Consider the following 22,138-nt stretch of genomic DNA (forward strand, 5'->3'; position numbering starts at 1 on the left):
CCCATCCTTTACCCCGGCGCCAGCATGCCACCTGACTCTGAAGTACATTTACTATCTCCAGCAATTCGAATTTTCAACTGGAGACGTGTGCAAAACTGGTGCGGTACATGCATGCTAGAAAAGTGTCTTAGAGACCTCAGCAAACATGTACAGTATATTATTTGTACACCCACCAGTCCTTTGCACTTGCTGTATCAGTATACCGGGGGAAGACCGGGGAAAGATTCAGATAAAATGCCTAAACATCCAACACGGCTAAGCAAAACAATTCCACTCAGTACTTAGCCAACCATCATATTACAAATTACCATGATACAAAGTTTTGTTCTTAACTACAGCAATTACCACTCCGTCTCGAAATTGAGGAACAAGCATGGAGCAATGCTCACAGAAACACACTAGAAAATCCTCGGAACAACAATAATATAATTTACGCACATAAAGTTCAGACTTCATTTTTCAGCAGCATCCAAAGGTCTTGTGCGCGTTGTCCGCCGGTCCCTTCCATTCGACAATTCCTGCATCTCCCGAGCTTAAGTGGTTTCTTTGGGGCATTCCCTCTTTCGGGGTATGTAGTCTGTTGTGACTCCCGCGCCGGCAAATGCTGCAGAATCTTGTGCGCTTACTGAGCCCCTTGTACGGCGCCTTCTCACTGTTGTTTGTAGGTCTTCCAACCCCCCTCTGCTTCTCTAGTACTGTTAGACAATGCAAACCATTCGCCCTAATAGAGTTTCTAGTACTGATGCATCTATCAGCACCCTTGTCCCCAACATATGCGATCTCTCCATTGCCTGGTAATGTACCAGGAGTTAAGCCAGCCATGTGGTCCTCAAAACCGTAACCATCCCGCTTTTCTGCGAAAGGTGCGCCACTCAACAGTAGAGCGTCCAGACCGGCGAACACATGATCAAAAGCTGCTGCACTCGCATCACGCATCCTTACCACCTCCATGGCTTTCGGGTAAAGCGTCGAGTGCCTACAAGTAAACGACAGGTTAACTGAGTTGTCCCTTTGGTACTGAACCAGATGTTGGTGCAGTATGTCCCTCGCGTCCTTTGTCAACCGTTTCAATATATGCTTTGCACGTATGTCCTCGAGATAAAGTATTTCCATGACCTACAAGATATCAAAAAGAAAATCAGTTGTTTTCTCCAAGAACCACAGTTATTCTTATCTGTCATTAAACTGTCCTGGAAGTTTACCCTCAGAACATGGCTGCACAGCATACGAGTGTGCTCGAACTGGCCACACTCACATGAAAACTTGTTTTGGTCCTCATTTATGGTCACTTCATACTCAACCCTGCTCCATTTCTCTCTTTTGCTACAATGTTGTGAACTGTAACATACCTCCTCATCCTCTCTATTTCTGTGACATTTTATAAGCAGTCGCTTCAATCAGTAGACGTCCGAACTACTTAAACATTGCCCTGGTGTATATCTTACTGGCATGTTGCTCTGTCGCCAAATTCGTTCTCCTTTGAAGTAAGGTTTTGCCCATTTTTCTTTGATTTCATACAGCTGTGTCATGTAGGTGTGCTTACTCAAATTGTATTTATCTAACAGCGTATTCCACGCCGCCTCAAACTCATCTTCTGTTAACATGTGGTTCACAACCTTGTGGAATTCAACCTGGAAATCAGAATTCTTTGTATACATCAGTCCTAATGTCTCCTTTGCTTTCTTCAAGACTTGCCATTTGCACCACCTGTGCAGTCCCTGACCCTGGGTACACCTTCTTGATTGTCACTTCCATGGCTCTGTTCTGGTCTGTCAACACAAGCAGCAATTAGACGCAGTAAGTTGTGTTGAATGTAATGAAATCACCAAAGAATCCGTACTGCAAAACAGTAATACGCGTTTGAACATCCAATTGATGCAAATGGTTCAGCTGCCGAAATTCATTTACGAAACTGTATGTTGTCTGAATCATACCCGAAATCATCTAACTCATGTCTGAATTTTTTCAACACCCAGCAGTGTACAATGCTTAAGCAGAAATTAGAAAATCATACGACGCGCGTGATTTACATTTTTCATACCTTTTTATCCAGCCAGAGGCCTGGGGATTGACTCTGTCAGTAGACTATGCAGACCTCGTTGGGGATGAATCCGGTTGTCGTCGAACCCCAGCAAGCATAGGATTGCTGCCCTCGTATCCAATCTGCTACCCACAATCAAAATCAGCATCGGAATCTGCAGGGACAACAACCCCTGCTCCGCAGTTCACCACCACAACCAGAGGAAGCGGATCTGGGTGCTCTCGGCTTTCAGCGAACTCCTCAAGAAGTGGGAACCTAATAAATACGGAGTAGATGACAGTGGTGGCGGCCACTTTTTGCCCTCAGTGCTCACACAAGCTAGTTGCTCAAAACTCTCTTGCGGATCCGAGGTCACTAACCTGTCAACTGCATCCAGGAGAAACTCAATGCCTGCCTCTTCCATTCCTCTCAGCCAGTGGCAGCCGTCGCCAAAATCCTCGCCGCCAAAATCAATACCCTGACCGGTCGCCACCAACGGGGTTGGGGACGGGAGGGCCGTCTGCCGGGATGTTGGGGTGGTGATAGGCGGCCGGGGCACCAGAAGACGAGTGGAGCAGGGGCGAGGCGAGGGTTTCGAACTGTCCTGTTCCTATCTGACCCATGGATCGGCAAAAAAGCTAACGTCCTGCTCCACGGCCCAGACCATAACCGCGTTTCCCCCGTCCCCAAAGTACGCGCAGGGCCCACATACGACGCACTGTTTCATACGGTATTCCATCTCCCAGCCTATTTTCCACAAACCGCGTCAGACGAGCCAGACTGCTTTTCCCGCATCCCGAGCTCGGAATGGAAGGCAGAGATATCGGGATTAGCTGGGCTCGGGCGCCAAAACGCCCCTTCCCACAGCCTTCTTGTTTTTTGTACGGTGTAAAATATGTGTACATAAACGGCTAAGCTAGTGTGTTCTATCACGTGGTAATAATTTCTGAATAATAATACTACTCTGATGCTCTGGAACCTTTCTGCATTACACCTAGCGAAAGCATTTTTTATTCTACTAGGCCTGGATGAAGAAGTGGTTCCCGGAGCCGAGGTCGACCGTGACGCTCTGCGAGACGGAGGTGTTGAGCGACGGGTGGCTGACGGTGACCTTGTAGTCGCCGTGCGCGACCTCCGCCTGGAAGTAGCCCTGCTCGTCGGTGGTGCCGGTCTGCGCCGCCGTCCTCCACTCGGCGAGCAGCCGGTCCACCACGTCCCCCTGCGGCAGGTTCCTGAAGTTGTTGTCGGTGAGGCACATGACGTAGCACCCCTGCGGCCGCCACGCGGACCAGAGGATGACCCCCTGCACCGCCGGGTGCGCGTACGCCTCCCGCAGCACCTCCTCCAGGTGCTGCGCCTGCGACGGCCCGCCGGCCACGTCCACCTCCGTCAGCCACACGGGGAGCCCGATCTGGGCCAGCGAGTCGAGCGCGGCGCGCATGTAGGGGATGTTGGGGGTGGTGAAGTGCCCCTCCAGCCCGATGGCCATGCCGGCGCCGTTCTCCGGGTAGGACGCGATGATCTGCCGCAGCCGGTCCACGTACCTCCCCGGCGCCGCCGCCATATCCCCGGGCTGCTCCAGCGTGTTGTAGTCGTTCATGAACATGAGCGCCGACCCGGCGTCCAGCAGCCGCGCCGCCGCGTAGAAGGCCGTGGACGCGTCCCACCCGAACTGCCGCTCGAAGAAGGAGTAGTGCAGGTTCTCGTTCACCACGTCCCACGCGATCACCTGCCCGGCGTACCGCGACACGAAGGACCGGATCCGCCGCGACGCCGCCGCCAGCAGGTCCGGGTAGGGGAGCGACTGCACCCACCGCGGCTGCTGCTTGGGGTCGTCCCAGAACACGTTGTGCCCGCGCACCCCGATGCCGTGCTGCTTCGCCAGCGCCAGCATCGCGTCCGGCACCGTGTAGTCCTCCCGCCCCGGCGCCGGCTCCGTGCTGTACCACTTCATCTCGTTCTCGAAGGTGGTCACCGTGAACCGGGACGTGAACCACTGCTGGTACCCCGGGTTGGTCAGGATCTCGCGGCTCATGGCCGCGCCCAGAGGGAAGCTGCTGCGCACGTTCTCCACCGACACCTCCGCGCCCTGCAGCGGGTTCCCGCCGGAGTCCTTGGCCTGGAGCCTCACCATCTTCCTCCGCACGGCGCGGGTCGACTCCGTCCGGTGCGCCGCCCACTCCTCCTTGCTGAACGGCTTCAGCGACACGCTGTCCACCCATATGTCCACCGTCGCGTTGCTCTGTATGTAGCACGTATGTACGTTGTTCCAGTGATCAGTTTAACTTGATAATGTGTTCGTTTTTCATGAACTAAGTGATAGTCTATTATTACTACCTCGAAGTAGATCTCGGCGCGTCCGGCATTGGCGGCGGTGAACCCGCCCTTGAGCATGGACCAGCACCCGGGCTTGGCCACGGCGCCGCCGACGTGGATGAAGTCATCGGCGGTCTTGACAACGGCCCACACGTCGGCGGCGACACCATGGCTCACCTGCAACCACGCTGACAGTGTGTAGTGCGTGTCGTTCTGCAGGTACACCTTCTGGCTGACGCTGTGGTACGGCCGCGTCCGGTTGCCCGCCACGGCGTACCGGTTCCCCGTGGCCACCGACGCGCCCTCGGCGACGCTGCCGTACCCGAAGGCCGACCAACCGCGGAGGCCGGCGTTGAAGTCCGGGTTGACGATGACCCCGCCGCCGTAGTGAGGCTCCATCGGCTCAACCAAGCACTGCATCCACCTCACACAAGTTAGACGACCGACGTAAGAATAATACTCCCTCGGTTCACTTACAATTTTGTAAGTCGTTTCAGACAAATTAAAATGAGCTGTTTTGCACATTGTCTAAAATGTTTTCAAGTTCTTATAAAAATGAACAGAGCGAGTAGTACAATTTGTGCATATTGTTTTTTAGCTGGTTTGAGCCCAGTACCCAAACTAGACCATCTCTAAAAAAAGGCGGCTGTCTAGACGTCGACGCGAAACAGATTTCCTGGTTTAGGCCGGGTAGAAAGAAAGACCCGGAAATGGATCCTGGTACCCGGCTTTTACCGTCCGCGTTTCCTGGTTATTCTATCGGCCAGTTGCGGCATGACCGCCGTACACAAGTTTCATCTACTTGGCGTCCGTGTTGCTTTCATCTTGGAATATGCATATGCTTTGCTTTGCCTAATCAGCTGGATCAGCAGATAATCAGACACGAACCACTAATCTCAGATACTTTCCGCTTGCTTTGTCTACGTCCATTATAGTATTATATTATAAATACTAGTATAATATATCATCACTACGGCTGGGACAGCATAAAGACAGACAAAAGAATAGAGAAGTAGACCAAAAGAAAATTTATACTTCCATAGTCCAGAGTCCAGACCAGTTTCAGACTATATGTGCATGATTTACGGGTTTTTGTTTTGAGGTGTAGCTAACTTCTCTAACACGTCCGCGCACTGCACTAGGACGGCCGCTGTCGTGCATGGCACTGAGAAGCATATTAAGGTACGTACTACTAGGTAAGAGTGAATTAAGGACATTCCATTTTAACTTGGGCGGGAAACCCACTGGCCCGTTTTAACTTGCGTAGCAAATTAACCCCGTTGCGTGAGGAATAATGACGTGGCCCATGCATGGTAATCTCCTCTGCTAAACAAAGGCCATGCTTAAAAAATCATCTGCCCTTGTACATTGGGTTATCTATGCTATTGCGGGCGTAACGGTTGAGTAATATTCCTACGAGAGAATGGGCGCATGGACTTGCCTCGACGCTTGCTGAAGAATCGTACGGGAGAGACTTCACCATGGAACCTGAATGAAAGCAAATGGTTAGCCAGCTGTGTTACAACTAAACCACAAGGATTTTCTCATGGAATGTAGTTATCCGATTTTTAATTGGTTCATTGGTTTAAGGATGCATGGTGGTAGTTACTAGCTAGCAAAGTAAAGCAGATTCAAGCATATGCACATTGCGCACCTTCCATTAGAGCAGCAGCCCATAAGAGCAAGAACACCAGCTTCTTCATCGTACCAGGCTTCACCGTCGGTCAGCAGTTCGTGCTCTGCAGTAAGCACCAACCAGGGCAATGGCAATGAGGAAACAGAGCACAGAGAAAGAGGAATTCAGAGCAATGGCAATCCCCATAAAAACAGAGCTCAGGCAGTAGCAGCTATAGATAGATGGTTTACCCACCTCCTGCAGAGACCAAGGCACTTGCTCAAGAGCGGCAGTAGGTGGAGGAAGAAGAAGCAGAAGAGAAGCAGAAGAGGTAGATGATGGTCCAGTCCACGCTCACACTTGTGCCGCGCTGCTCTGTTCCGCCGGGAGCTGGACATCCGCACCAACGATCTTTGCGTGGCCTCCCGCCCGAATTTATAGTGGGAGGGCGGGCAACAGCAACACCCCCCGCGACGGCGACGGGGCCAAAAGATTATGATATCCGTCGCGCCCGCGCCCGCGCCCGCGCCCGCGCCCGCTTTGCTTGCTGGCCGCGCTCACCTCACCTAGGTAGGCCGCACCCGCACGGGAGGAGATCGAGCTTGCCAAGCAAGCGCGGCCGGAGGGGTGCTCGATGCCGATCCGTCGCCCGCCCGCGCAAGACACTTGGCCTTTCTCCACGTACTACTGTTATTACTACTACTAGAGTAGTTTTTTTTTGGCTTAGCCGGTGCCTACGAATGCGTACTCTCTGTGTGCGGCTTGGTAGTGGCATTCAGATTTCAGAGCATTCAGCACGGGTGGCTGCTCCTATTGATGAACTGATTGGGGCGATAAATTCACGAAGAGATGGACATGGCTCTCTCGGGCGTGTGTGATGTGCCGTGCATTGACGCCTGTGAGCCGCATGTGAACCGGCTAGCGTCGTCTACGGGGTCGAGGGGTTCACGTGGAGCCGGAACAAGAAACTTTTACAGTGACTGGCGTTACATGTGGCGGCGACAGGGAATTCCTCAGAAGAGGCGATTCGATGCTGGCGCGCCCGGCCCAGACACGCGGTCAGTGGCCGTGCATACGACGCCTGCCTCCTATGCCTATGCCGGAAGTCCAGGTCGACCGTTCGTCATGTGAATCCGTGGGGCCGGTTTTAACCTATGCACGGCTGCTACGAATGTCCGTCCCGAGCTGCTAGGGCCGGCTCGTGATGCGGTTGTATCAGAATGCTGTGCACTGGGCTGGGCACACCGTATAGCAGAAAAGTGCGCGCACAACAGGGCAAAATCCACATGTGAATGTAGTACGAGGCACCACCGATCAAGAAATGAATGTCCTTGCTGCCGCCGCCCATCGTCACCGTTCCGTTCCGTCGAGGGCAAAGGAGTTTTACACATCGGTGACTTGGATAAACACATATTCCTAGCGTGGCACTCGTTCAAAATGGGAGCGAAAGTCAATATTTTATTTCCTGGAATTTATCATCTTACAATTAGCCACTTGGTTTCAACAATATGCCAACATTCTTCGCCTGGAATCTCTTCCCTCCGTAGTTGGTCAAGGGCGGGCAAGGAAGCACCTGACCTCAAGTTCTCAACTTCCGTTCTAGGTATCAAACCAACCTGAACGTTTCTTTCCAAAGTGCGAATCAAATTAACAGTTCTTTTCTCTTATGAACAGGCCCAAGATCAGCAAAGACGACAAAGCGCACCTCAAGCCGCTCCCCGATATAAAATACCGGCCGTCTCAAGCCATAAGCCATAAGAACTTGATTGAAGCTTCCAAATTCCAAGTCACATCCCAGTATAGTAGTGTCCACTACTCGCATTGACAAGAAGAATGCAGAAACACCAGTCACCCAGTCACGGAACACACAAACAAAAGCAGTCTCTGCATTCATTTCTAAAGTCTTGTATATATACCCCGCACCTAACAGGCGAATTAAAATACTGACCATGTGGCAGTAAACTTAGCCGTGGAACGGCCGTCAAACACGCACAGCCAACGAAAAATTACAACGAGCTGACGAGAGGTCTGTGTATCTATCTTCCTGTAGTCCACTGCATGGGCCGTGCGTGACCAACCAAGCCGGCGGGGGCAAGGAGGCAGCAGTGTCCTATGCTTGGCTCCTTTCATCACGAGGAACACAAAAAGAGTGGTTAAGCCATCTTTCTATGAAACAGACTAATTCCTTCGTTCTTATTTAGGTATGATCATGACAGGTTGAAAACTGGAGTATGATGCGCTTGTTGAAAACTGGAGTATGATGCGCATATTAACGACAGATGACGATCAGTTCTCTTCTAAGCAAAGGTCCAACATCCGAACGTCTGAATGCAAACTGGAATTTGGCACGTGAAGAAAATATAACAGGAGTAAACTGAAGTTACTGACCTTCAGTCTACAGGGCAGGCCATAAATTATTAACTAGGAGTATGTTACTAGAGTAGTCACATGACAGCAAATATTAGTGTGGTAGCACAACATTACACCAAGGATCTAAACTAGGTTAGGTAAGACCTTTTCTACCTACAATTACCCCTTTGCTTAAGAGTTGAGAGCATTGAGACAAATAGCTGCAACTATAGCCTAGAACATGCAAGAGTTGACATCCATTTTCCTTTGACAAAGTACTACTCCCTCCGTCCCACAATGTACTCCCTCCGTCCGGAAATACTTGTTGGAGAAATGCATAAAAATGGATGTATCTAGAACTAAAATATGTCTAGATACATCCATTCCTCCGACAAGTATTTCCGGACGGAGGGAGTATTTTGCAAGCTAGTTGAGCTTGCAAAAACGTCTTAAATTGTGGGATGGAGGGGGTAACAGGTAAGTATGTTGGCAACCAAAAATGCTGTTCAGCGTACAACAATTACGGTCCAGAGCTTGCGCTTGCAGATGACATAAAGCTTTTCTGTATAAGCTGTTTCATTGGACGGATTTTAGAAAGCATGTTTCTTTTTTTTGGTAAAAAAAGAGGGGGTGGTCCTCCAATTTCTGGCTGATAAAGAAAAGGAAACCCTAAAAAAGAAAAACTACAGTGCAGGTGGCCAGCGGAGATCTGCATCACCCACTGGCTGAGAACCTAGCAGTAAATTCATCAGGCGGAAAAGTTTCGAGAACATGTACTTAAACTGCAATAGCATACTTTTTACATCTAGTAGATTTAACTGTGAAATTGATTTACCTGGTATTGCAACTGAAAAACTAACAAGATTCTAGTGGTGAATTTTTTAGAAAGAAGCAGATCACGTACCTGTTTCTTTTAAGTCCATCACACTCCTCCGAGATATCAAGCACTGAAATTTACCAGATTTATGACTAAACTCCGGTTGATGCCACATCAAAGAGCAGCAAAGATCAATAGTATGTACTACCCAGCTGCATGTGTTTGCCTTTTCTGCCTCTTGATAAGCCCTTCCATCAAAGTTATATACGTTGAACTGTCAACAGACATTCCCTTTTGCATCATCTCATCCAAAATGGCCTTAGCTTCTTTGAATTGCCCACCGGTGCATAGCTCATTTACGCGTTTCGTGTAGGCTTCCAGAGCACTATCTTGTGGATTTCCACCAGTTTCTTCCTCAGTATTACCCTCGTGATCCTTCCCTGACTCTGTTTCATCTACAGGAGAAGGCTTCAAGAGGGGAGAAGAAAAGCTTCGAGACAATTTTCCACTCTCAGATAACTTATGCAGCATACTTTGAGCTTCTTCTGGTCTCCCTGCCTCAGATAGTGCAGATAACACAACATTGTAGGTAAACGCGTCAGCCTGCAATCCTCTGACCTCCATATCAGCGAAAAATTGCAAAGCAGCATCAACATCCCCATTTTTGCACATAGCATGTATTAGGGTGTTATATGTGATAACATCAACCTTCTTCCCTTTCTCTACCCATGAGTCAAAGAGCTTCATTGCTTTGTCAAGCTTCCCCTGCAGACACAGTCCATTCATCAAAGTGTTGCAAGTAACAACATCCGGCTTAAAGGAATTTTCCACCATCTTGTTGTGGAACTGGAAGGCATTCTCCAAGTCCCCTTCCTTGCAGTAGGCATGGATGACGATATTGTACGTGGTGTCATCTGGTACCAACCCCTTCTCCATGAGCTCATTCAACTTATCAATCGCCTCTTTCAACCTCCCCATTCTGCCAAGCCCCTTGATCAATGTGTTGTAAGTCGAAATAGTTGGTGTCAACTTCCTCTGAATCATCTCATCCCACAGACGCAGAGCAGGCTCCGGATTATACTCATTGAAGTAGGCTGCCATCACTGTGCCATAGCTGACTTCATTGGGCACAAAACCCCTTTGGGATGGAGACTGTAGCAGCCCTTGAGCCTCTTCATAACGCTTCTCCTTGCACAGATTATATAGCACAGTATTAAGCGTAAAGGTGTCCAATTTGAGTCCTCTACCGACCATCTCATCCATTAGTGCAAATGCTTTGGCGACATTACCAGCCTTGCAGTATGCATCAATCAACGTATTATACGTGATCACATCTGGTGCTAAACCTTCATCTGCCATCTTCTTGAAACACCCCAACGCCTCCTCCAATTCCCCATCCTTGCAAAGCCCCTTGATAACAATGTTATGTGTGACCAAAGTCGGTTTCACCCCCTTCTCACGCATTTCCTCAAGCAGCCTCAGTGCATCAGACGAACACCTCCACTTAAAGCACGCATCAGCGAGTGTATTGTGGGTCACTACATCAGGCAACAAAGTGCCAAGCCGCTCCATCTCATCCTTCAGCCTAAACGCCTCATCCACCTTCTCTGCCTGGCACAGCCCAGCGATAAGCACATTGTACGTCCACAGGTCAGGCTCCAGCCCGTTGGCTGTCATGGCCTCCAAGACCTTGGTCGCCTGCTTAATCCACCCCAGCTTTGCGTAAGCCGACACAAGGGTATTGTACGTCGGCCGCGTGGGCATGATCCCCTCTTTCTTCATTCTCGCCAGCAGCGTCCTCGCCTCACCGAGCATGCCCTTCCGGCAGTGCGCGTGGAGGAGCGTGTTGTAGGTGACGGCGTCGGGGGACAGGCCGAACCCCTGCATGGTGGAGAGCGTGGCGAGGGCGTCGGCGAGGGTGCCCTTGGAGCAGTGGGTGTGCACGAGGAGGTTGAAGGTGTAGTGGTTGGGGTGGAGGCGGAGCGCGATGAGAGAGCGGAAGGCGTCCAGGGAGGCCTGCGGGGAGGTGGAGGGGCTCCGCGCGAGCGCGGAGAGGACGGCGTTTGCGGCCTGGAGGGAGGGGCGGACGCGGATGCGGCGGCGGAGGGAGTGGAGGAGCTGGGCGGCGAGGTGGGGGAGGCGGAGGCGGGAGTAGGCGCAGAGCGCGGCGTCGGCGAGAGGGGTCGAGGGGAGGTGGCCGAGGAGGTGCCGGTGGAGGTGGCGGAGCGGGTCGAGCGGGACGAAGGAGAGGAGCAGCGGGAAGAGGTGGCGGTAGGGGAGGACGGGGAGGAGCGGGAGGAGGGAGGGCAGGCAGGAGGGCGGCGAGAGGAAGCTGCGGTAGGCGAGGAGCGGCTCCGGCGAGGCGAGCGCCGGTTTGGAGGCCGCGACGGCGAGCACGCGCGGGTGGTGGGAGGCGGTGAGGCGCGGGAGGTAGGCGGCCAGGAGGGTGGGCATGGGCACCGGGGCGGGCAGGCGGGACGCCGATACGAGCGCGTCCGCCACGGCCGCGACGAGCGCCGAGTCCGGGTCGGACGCGGTTGCGGCCGAGGCCGATGTGGACGGCGGGGTGTCCATGGGGAGGATGGGAGGCGGCGGGCGGTGACGGCGCGGCGAGGGGGAGGGGAAAGGAGGGAAGCGGGGAAACTGTGGGGAAGAGAGGACATGGTGGTGTGGGCTGCCCTGCGGGCTGTGGGCTGTGGCCCAGCGGCGGGGAAACTGGGGAAGAGAGGACATGGTGGTGTTGGCTGTGGGCTGTGGCCCAACGGCGGGGAAAAGAGAGGACATGAAGGTGAAGCCCGCTGAGAGCCTGAGACTCTGGTGGACTCCACCTTTTTTTTACAAGAAATTGGACCACGCTACCATATAAAAATTGAATTGGTCACTCCATGCATTTGAAAAAAATTCCAGGTTGCATACAAAATAGTGACCAAATTATGGAGGCTGGTTGGGATAGTGCATGCTTGGTCACTTTGAGTACTTCATCTGTTCCAAATTATTTGAAGTTCTATTTTTTCCCTAAGTCAAACTTATTTAAGATTCAATATAACATCTACTCTCTCCGTTCACTATTATAATATGCTTTGGATATTTCAATATGGACTGCATACATACTGAAATGAATAAATAAACACACTAAAACATGTCTATACATACATACATTCGATTCAGAAAAAAAAATCGAACATCTTATAACGGTGAACAAAGGGAGTACAATATAAGATTCATTAAATTCTTCCTAAATATACATTTTCAAAATCTATATACTATTTACTGTTGTAAATAATAGCATGTTTTTTTCTATATAATTGTTCAAACTTAAATACAACGATGGCCGCAAGCGCCGCGCTCTTTCTTGGAAGCATCGCTGATGTGTGGTGATCCTACCCTCTTCCCGCGACCTTGGCTCCGGAAGGTAACCTCAGATTCGCGGGATCGGATGATGAAGGCGTCTTCACGGTTTTCTTCCTCCTTGGGAGAGGGGGGGCACATGCTAATAACTACTTCGATTTGTGAGTCACCAAGTCCTTTATAACACTAAGCTCCCTAGTTTTTGAGGGTCGACATTCAATTGAGGTCTTCAATTGGAATTGGGTCACCTGATTTTGATCAAATCAACAATTTCTCAAAGCTTTCTCATTCAATTCTTTTATATTATACACTATGCCCTCTAATTTTCAAAGCATCACAATTAGTTGAGGTCTTCAATATAGAATTTGAGTCACTTGATTTTGATTGGGTCAACAATTTCTCAAGGAGCTCTTCATACAATTTTTAATTCACTATATTCTATAATTTCGAAGCTCTTTTTAATTCAATTGAGGTATCCAACTTTAGATTTAGTTTACGATTTTGACCGGACCACCGACTTTTAATCAATCAACAACAACTGGCCTATAAAAACTTATCACCCCCGCACCGTCCTACCACCTAGAAAAAAAAAGTGCCACCATGTGTTACTGTAGCACCAATATAGTACATGCAACAATGACACAAAAAATTCCCACATAATTATAGATTGGTTGCGAATAACACAGAATCACACCACGAAGGCCCACCAAATCACCGCATAATAAAAAAATTAAACACACTCCATCATTTTCCCCACCCGCTAAACTAAATATTCCATCAGTTCCAAAATATAAGGGATATTATTTTTTTGAAAAGTCAAATTTCTATAACTTCGACCAAATTCAGAGCGAAAAAATATCGACACCAACAATATTAAATAAAAAATAGGTTCATTTCATGATGAATCTATATCATACTGATTTGATATTATGGATTTTCACATCTTTCTCTACAAATTTGATTAAACTTAAAAGGTTTGACTTTTCATACACCTTCTATTTTGAAAATGTGTGAGTAATTATTTTTCAAGAAACCTAACAACACCAACAGCGCAGCAAAGCGCGCCCAACCCTTCTAGTAAATATGAATTCCCCCCACACACAAAATGCAATTGTGGCTTTGTGACGCCCGGATACTTAAGCTACAGTGAACCTCTGCTAATCATGCCATGTCACCTCGATTACTGTGGCTAATCTCGTGTTAGTTCGAAACCGATTCAAATTCAAATTCAAAATCAAGTCAGACAATAAATTTTTTCAAATATTAAAACTAGAGTGTTCGAAATGTAGCAAATAAATCATAGATAATTATGGTGGTGAAACCTTATTTTTATAAATTATTTAAATGCACTAAAAAAATAAAACAACATCTTAAACAATTAAATAAATGCCTTTTATATTTAGTAAAATACTAAACTATTTTATTTGGGTGCCATAGTTAATATGGCAGTAGTATAGTTAGTTATACTAAACTAGGAACTACTTTTATCTTTTTAGAATTGAAAATAAATTAGAGACTAAAAGAAAACAGAATAGGAAAATAAGTAAAAGGGAAAATTAAACAAAAAGAAGCCCAACAAGCTACTGTGCGGGAGGGCTTTATGTAGCTATAGTGTTTCGGCCCAGCCCACAAAGGCTTTTCCCCCACCTCTGTACAGTGCAGAGGAGGCCATGGTGCTGTGCACGCACACACGCTGTCCATGCCGCCGATTGTCGTCGTGTCGATCATCTGGAGTACCATGGAGATGGATAAGAAGACCCCCGACCCCACAGACAAACCCTAATCGTCACTTATCCTCTCGCGCTCTCTCTCTTTCTTTTGTTCGTTGCCCGAAGCTCATGGTCGTCGTTGCCGCGTCGATCCCGCGGCCACCGGCATCCCCGTCACCTCAGAGCATGCCCTGGAGCTTCAGCGCCTCCGACTCCACCGACTACGTGCATCAGTTCGAGCTCGGACGCCCTGCTGCCTCGCCATCGCGCTTGTATTAAGGGGGCTAGGTCTGCTTCCGGCCGCGTACGCAACATGCAGGTGTGCAATGGGCGATGGGCCCAGACCCCTGCGCGCATAGGGTTTAGACCGGCGTGCTGACCTCTCTGTTGAGCCTAGGTGGGGCTGCAATGTGTTGATCTTCCGAGGCCGGGCATGACCCAGAAAAGTGTGTCCGGCCAAATGGGATCGAGCGTGTTGGGTTATGTGGTGCACCCCTGCAGGGAAGTTTATCTATTCGAATAGCCGTGTCCCTCGGTAAAAGGACGACCCGGAGTTGTACCTTGACATTATGACAACTAGAACTGGATACTTAATAAAAGTACCGAGGGATACGGCTATTCGAATAGATAAACTTCCCTGCAGGGGTGCACTACATAACCCAACACGCTCGATCCCATTTGGCCGGACAAACTTTTCTGGGTCATGCCTGGCCTCGGAAGATCAACACGTCGCAGCCCCACCTAGGCTCAACAGAGAGGTCAGCACGCCGGTCTAAACCCTATGCGCGCAGGGGTCTGGGCCAATCGCCCATTGCACACCTGCACGTTGCGTACGCGGCCGGAAGCAGACCTAGCCCCCTTAATACAAGCGCGAGCTTACGGTCCAATGCGGCGCACGCCACTCAGTCGCTGACGTCAAGAAGAGCTTCGGCGGATACCACGACGTTGAGTGCCCATAACTGTTCCCGCATAGTTGGTTAGTGCGTATAGACCAAATGGCCAGACTCAGATCAAATACCAAGATCTCGTTAAGCGTGTTAAGTATCCGCGAACGCCGACCAGGGCCAGGCCCACCTCTCTCCTAGGTGGTCTCAACCTGCCCTGTCGCTCCGCCACAAAGTAATAGTCGGGGGCCGTCAGGAACCCAGGCCCACCTCTACCGGGATGGAGCCACCTGTCCTTTCAGCCCCCTCATCAGAATCACTTGCGGGTACTCAACGAGCCGACCCGACTTTAGTCACCACATGTGTCATGTATATAAAGTATATAGTATATACCCGTGATCACCTCCCGCAGTGATCACGGCCCAGTAGTAGCATGGCAGACGGACAAGAATGTAGGGCCACTGATGGAAAAAAAACTAGCATCCTATTCTAAGCAGTAGGATAGCAGGTAAGGGTAACAACAGTAGTAGCAAAGACAGGCTATGCAGCAGAATAGGATTAACCGAAAGCAGTAACATGCTACACTACTCTAATGCAAGCAGTATAGAGAAGGAATAGGCGATATCTGGTGATCAAGGGGGGGCTTGCTGGTTGCTCTCGCAAGCCGGGGTCGTCAACAACGTAGTCGGTCGGGGCACCAGCAGCGACGTCGGTCTCGTAGTCTACCGGAGAGAAGGGGGGAAGAAACAATGAATATAATGCAAACATAAGCATGACGATGGAAGACATGACAATGCGCGGTGCTAGGTGTGCCCAATCGTGGTAGTAGGTGATACCGGCGAAGGGGGAAAACATCCGGGAAAGTATCCCCGATGTTTCGCGTTTTCGGACAGATGAACCGGAGGGGGAAAGTTGCGTGTTTGCTATGCTAGGGATGTGTGGCGGACGAACGGACTGCATATTCGGACTCATCTCGTCGTTCTCGGCAACTTTCATATACAAAATATTTTCATCCGAGTTACGGTTTATTTTATATGATTTTTCAAAGTTTTAAGGATTTTCTAAAATATTTCAATTCGAAATTTTATATCTAAATACTTTTGTCACATGGTGTTGTGCTAGCTGGTGTGTATTACAGGTGGGGCCGTGGGTTGGGTTGACCAAACAATTTGACTGGTCAACAGTGGATGTGACCCACATGTCATTGTCACAAGTGTTAATAAAACAACTAACTAATTTAATCAAGGGGGAGTCCCACATGCCATGGACTACAAGCTAACCTATCACTAAGTACCACTAACTATCTTTTAATTAGGCCCTACTTAAGTGGGTTGCCCGCATGTACAGAGAGCCAACCGGCCTCACACACGGCCGTGCACATAGCACAGTTAAGCCATGGCCATGGCACGGGAGCGTACAGGAGCACCCAGAGATGCACGTGGGCTCGGCGGCTACGACGCGAGCAACAATGGCGGGGTAGGAGCAGGCAGAAGGAGCAGCAAAGCAGCAGGTAGGCAGCACGCCGGCAACAGCAAGGAGGCAGCAGCGCAAAACAGCAAAGCAGCAGCAATACAAGGAGCAGCAGAGCAGCGGCAGGGCCGCGTGCAGCTGCGCGCGGCACGCGTGGACGCACGGTCGGGCGAGCCAGCACGCGGTCGGCGAGGCGCGGGCGTGCCGGAACAGGGCCGGCTCGCGGCGAACACGCGACAGGAGCGGGCGAGCATGCGCGGAAGTGGGGCTCCGGCCATGGCGAACAGCGACGCGCGGGGGCATCTACGGTGACGAATCAAGACGAGGAACAAGGGGGAAATGGAGGGGATGCTCACGCAAGTCCGATGGAGAGGTCGGGGAGCGTGGGGGTGGCCGGATGCGACGGGCTCGACGACGAGATGTGGCGGCGGGGGCGGAGAAGACGACGCGATGGCGAGGCAGCAGGGCGTCCGAGCTCGAACTGATGCACGTAGTCGGTGGAGTCGGAGGCGCTGAAGCTCCAGGGCATGCTCTCAGGTGACGCGGATGCCGGTGGCCGCGGGATCGACGCGGCAACGACGACCATGAGCTTCGGGCGACGAACAAAAGAAAGCGAGAGAGCGCGAGAGGATAAGTGACGATTAGGGTTTGTCTATGGGGTCGGGGGTCTTCTTATCCATCTCCATGGTACTCCAGATGATCGACACGGCGACAATCGGCGGCATGGACGGCGTGTGTGCGTGCACAGCACCATGGCCTCCTCTGCACTGTACAGAGGTGGGGGAAAAGCCTTTGTGGGCTGGGCCGAAACACTATAGCTACATAGAGCCCTCCCGCACAGTAGCTTGTTGGGCTTTTTTTTGTTTAATTTTCCCGTTTACTTATTTTCCTATTCTGTTTTCTTTTAGTCTCTAATTTATTTTCAATTCTAAAAAGATAAAAGTAGTTCCTAGTTTAGTATAACTAACTATACTACTGCCATATTAACTATGGCACCCAAATAAAATAGTTTAGTATTTTACTAAATATAAAAGGCATTTATTTAATTGTTTAAGATGTTGTTTTATTTATTTTAGTGCATTTAAATAATTTATAAAAATAAGGTTTCACCACCATAATTATCTATGATTTATTTGCTACATTTCGAACACTCTAGTTTTAATATTTGAAAAAATTTATTGTCTGACTTGATTTTGAATTTGAATTCGAATCGGTTTCGAACTAACACGAGATTAGCCATAGTAATCGAGGTGACATGGCATGATTAGCAGAGGTTCACTGTAGCTTAAGTATCTGGGCGTCACAATTCTCCTTCACTATAAGAAATCTCGTCCCGAGATTTAAGAGGTAGAGTAAGGGGGAAAGATCTGGTTACGAAATGCTAACGGATCTTCTCAATCTTGGTTGCTCTTCTCGAAGAGATCGATCCATTACATTGATGTCTTCATTCCACTGCTTCAGGTCATCATTATGAAGTCGTCATCCTTTCTTGGGGGTTCCTTCGTACATACGAATAGGTAACGGGGCAGGTCGGCAACGACAGAATACTATAAGGGTAATAATCTGGGATTATCCCATGAATGAGCATATGAGTACCTCTCGAGTTGAACAATTAAAACACATCGAGAGTAAAGTTCAAAGGTACAATAAGAAGTTTCAAGCAGCCAGGCAATCGTTCAATGTCTAGTCAGAAGGTGAAAGGGTTTCAGGGCAACGTGAATAAGTATTGCGTCTGATACCAGAATAGATCAGTAGGCAGGTGGCCCGTGAATTACATACAAAGTCAAGCGCGAGGAATAACTTTGACAACATGATGTACAGGAGAGTCAGGTTTCGATCTTGTGGAACTGTGGTTTATGGGCCCACCATGTGGGTTAAAAGTAGGAAGGCGTTGATGATTTGCACGCTCAAGTAAGCAAGGCATGCCAGAGGATAGCCTGTCAGTTATGTCGGCAACAACATCGGTACCAAGTGCGAGGGACGAAGAGAACCATTCTCCTGCTCGTTGAACGAGGCGGACCAATAGGCAATGTTCTCGTCCATCGGTGGTTATCGGAATGTCATCAACAATAGTAACAGGTCTTACCGACACGATTGTACACCTAGGTGTTTACATAAGCAGAAGACTATTACTGCTTAGATCATATAGATCACTAGAAAGGTTAATCAAAACAATGGAAAGGAAAATGTGATTATTATGTTAATCAGACCAATGGGAAGGAAAGGTGTTTATACTCAAGTATTAGAGTATATCCTTCCGAAGGTCAAGCAGAGCATGATATGCATGTGAGGATATAATGTAGAAAACTCTTTAGGTAGGGGAGAGAAATTTCATGACATTACCCATACAGCGGTGTTTGGATAATTAAGAAGGAAACATTTAGCATTGGGCTTCAAATGTTCTTGTTGAAAATCGAAGTACCATAGGCATGCTTCGAGATAGCATTGACATGGTCATCAGGTGAAGATCAAACTTTGGAAACACAAAGGATCCATCAAGAATAACTTGTAGAATAAGTCTTACAATTTCCTCATGGAAGAATGGATAACTTGTTGAAAAGGAATTTGTAACAATAGGGCCTCCGGCCAGGTGTGCTATGCATGACATAACCTTACCGAGTCATATAAAGACCAACATTATAACTCTTGGAAATATGTTCCAACCATCACATCTGACCGAGATTCAGATCTGATTGGTGTCACAATACCTCGGACTTAGGATGCCTGAGAAGAAAAGGTGCGGCACAATTTGACGAGATGATATTGTAAGATTCTCGGGAAATGAACTATGGAAGCGAGTTCCGAAACAAGAGTCCATCAGTAAACCAACGAGAGGATGAGGAGGTGGCTGATGGAAATCAGCGACAATTCATCGAGATTAACAAAAGATGGATTTCCGCAACTATGTGAACAAGGAGATAACATTTGTCAGAACAAATGGTATAATGATGTATGCTCGAGGAAAACATACACAATTAAACATTGGTTGAAAGGTGCACCCGAAATATGGGCTGGGTTGCACGACCAACGTCGGAATGGTGATTCAATAATCAATAGTCTAAGAATGAATGACCGACCATTAACTTCAAAGCAATAGGGTTGCTAGAAGGGCAAGATCCAAACAACACCACTCACTTGTTGGTACCCCGGTTGGAATCAACACGAGGACCCAAGAGGGAATGGTGATGGTGACAAGTATCACCATACCAAGATTTCTTAAGAGGTGGTGAAATTCTCACAACATTGAGGACAAAAGAGATGTTAATGTTCCAAGGTAAAGAAGAACAATTGCTGGATAGCAAGGAACTCAAGGTATAACACCAAACACGAACAAGCTTGTGTTGGTGGGAAGGCAATAAAGTGGTCGATGATAACACAGATCATCGAGGGAAAGGATGGTATTTCTAATCATGAACTCAATCGATATCCTGGAAGAGCGCATAAGGTTGATGATGATCACGACACATTTGTCGAGAGATTTCATGAAGATGTAATCAATCAGCGACGACATCAAGTCAAAGGAATGATGAAGCAGACGGTTATTGGAACCATGGGTAGGACACAAACTTGAAATCAAGCTTGTTGTTCAAGGTGAAATGGTATGAGAGGAAGATCGGCGTAAGCTTAGCTCATCATCGAAAGTTGTGCTCCGGGGTTAAGGACCAGGTAGCACAGTTAAAATTTAGCACGATAATGATATAGCCAATCAGGCTAGGAATGACGTGATCGAGTACAAACTCGCAAGTAAAGAAGATTCCTAAGAGTTGTTTAATCGCGACGCGGACTCGATTCATTTATCGATGTCCTTGAGTGTTTAATAACTCGAAGCCCGTGAAAAACTATAATCAGTGAGAATGTAGTACTTGATGAAGAACTCATAAGAAGTTATGCAGTTCCAAGATAATCTCGAGATACCAGAGGGGTAATACTCGACGACGAATCAAGGTAGAGGTTGGACTAGGGTATTGCTCTGCAAAAGACAAGTGCTTAAACTTGCATGAGAAATGGTATTTAAAGGAGAACATGGTTGGAACCACGATTGCAAAAGGCCAGATCCCAGATATAAGATGAACTTATACCAAAGGAATAATTAATTTAAGAGAAGCTTTAATGGTAAGAGCTACATCGTGTCCATGGGCATGAACACAAAGTTCAAGGTCGACTCCCACTTCTCCAATGCATAACCTTTCATTCACTTCTCACTTTCGAAAAAGTTGTAGTGTTGAAATTTTATCTGGCAAAATACCAGAAGAGTACGACTCATGAAAACTTTCGAGTTCACACATATTATGGAAGGCATAGGTTCAACCCATCGGGGCATCGTGGAAACATATACCACAAGCTTCAATAGTAAATATCACCAACTCGAAAGCAGAGCATGGTTGGCCAAATCAAGGAATAGGATTTACCAAAGGCATTATGTATCAGGGAAAGAACTTCCAAAGTGATTGAATATGAAGGACGTTGTCGGATAAAATCCAACAAGGTTCTGATGGTCCATAAAGGATCTGATGTGAGTATCGGCTCACAACCAGAGGAAGAATCAATGCAAAGACATTGGATTATAGAAACAACTGAGTAAATTAGAGCTCAATTGCAAAGGAATTATGATTTACAAAGCGAAGGATCAGAAGCAGACGCTCTGATCAAGGATGGATAAGTTCAATAGACTTAGGGGCACAATCGATGACAATTTGATTGGCGAGAACCAGCTCACGTTTAAAATGACGTCTGACCCGGAAGGATGAATTCTAGGATCTGATTGAGGATTGCGAGCATTCGCAACAAATTGAATCAACGGACTCAAAATGATAATGACAAGAGATGCCAATAAGATTATAGACTTATGGGATTAACCATAATGCAAGCAAGTAAGAATTTCAAGAGCAATAGGCTACTCAGGATTTTCGGAAGTTCAAATAGTATTTTGAAGACTTTTGTGAAATACATGAATCAACTGGGGATGAGCAAATATCCGGTGAGTGCTAGAAATTATCCATAGTGGTATTCATGTGGCAAAGAACAGCAAGGCAGTAAGCTCAAAGGATTCTTGGAGCAACAGAGAGAATTTCGGGGTATCTTGTAATAACAAGATCCACTGGGAAGCTTTGTATGAATGGCAAGTATACGTGGTTATCCACAGGGGTTTATCGATGGAAGGGAATTGCAAAAGCGACACCATAAAGTCTCAAGAGAACATCGGAGAGTATCTACGGATTCTTCTGGTGCAGCAGACGATCATCTGTAATACGGGGCTCTCCGGGAGAAAGTATTATCGAGAACCTAGAGTCAGAGTTAGTAAAATCGTTTAACCCGAATAGAAGAGATGTCAGAGTCCCAGAGTATAGGTTGAGGAATAAAAGATCCTACTACCACCCAATGGCGACGTGTGCCCGTAAGACACACAGCCATGTTAGTAAAAGGTTTGCAATGTCTAGACTCGACTTCGGCCAAGGAGTTAGAAAGGGGGATTCCTACAGGCAGTCGGCTCTGATACCAACTTGTGACGCCCCCAATTCGACCGTACACTAATCATGCACGCAAATGTGTACGATCAAGATCAGGGACTCATGGGAAGATATCACAACACAACTCTACAACATAAATAAG

At 48.3% G+C, this 22,138-nt stretch overlaps 2 protein-coding genes and 1 long non-coding RNA gene across 4 annotated transcripts; all 3 read right to left on the reverse strand.

The window, feature by feature from the left end:
- Positions 1-256: 256 nt before the first annotated feature.
- On the reverse strand, positions 257-2,719 carry LOC141021357 (uncharacterized). The gene is made up of 4 exons (XR_012182380.1): positions 2,401-2,719; positions 2,042-2,296; positions 1,203-1,769; positions 257-1,116 (listed from the first exon to the last, which is right to left on the reverse strand). It is a non-coding gene; the product is annotated as an uncharacterized lncRNA (long non-coding RNA).
- A 130-nt stretch (positions 2,720-2,849) lies between these two features.
- On the reverse strand, positions 2,850-9,487 carry LOC109762275 (endo-1,4-beta-xylanase 5). 2 transcript variants are annotated; one of them, XM_073496879.1, is made up of 5 exons: positions 9,205-9,487; positions 5,991-6,075; positions 5,778-5,824; positions 4,358-4,750; positions 2,850-4,262 (listed from the first exon to the last, which is right to left on the reverse strand). In XM_073496879.1, the coding sequence occupies exons 2-5, from the start codon at positions 6,037-6,039 to the stop codon at positions 3,039-3,041; spliced, it is 1,713 nt and encodes a 570-aa protein (XP_073352980.1). In that variant the 5' UTR covers positions 6,040-6,075; positions 9,205-9,487; the 3' UTR covers positions 2,850-3,038. The 2 variants fall into 2 exon arrangements, with proteins under 2 accessions (XP_073352980.1, XP_045083873.1); XM_045227938.2 differs by lacking the exon at positions 9,205-9,487 and adding an exon at positions 6,207-6,920.
- Positions 9,062-11,691, reverse strand: LOC109762274 (uncharacterized). Its single transcript, XM_020321105.4, has one exon. The coding sequence runs from the start codon at positions 11,689-11,691 to the stop codon at positions 9,322-9,324; it is 2,370 nt and encodes a 789-aa protein (XP_020176694.1). The 3' UTR covers positions 9,062-9,321.
- Between the last annotated feature and the right edge of the window lie 10,447 nt (positions 11,692-22,138).

The sequence above is a fragment of the Aegilops tauschii genome, chromosome 4, assembly GCF_002575655.3.
Source record: "Aegilops tauschii subsp. strangulata cultivar AL8/78 chromosome 4, Aet v6.0, whole genome shotgun sequence".
Lineage (NCBI taxonomy): Eukaryota > Viridiplantae > Streptophyta > Magnoliopsida > Poales > Poaceae > Aegilops > Aegilops tauschii.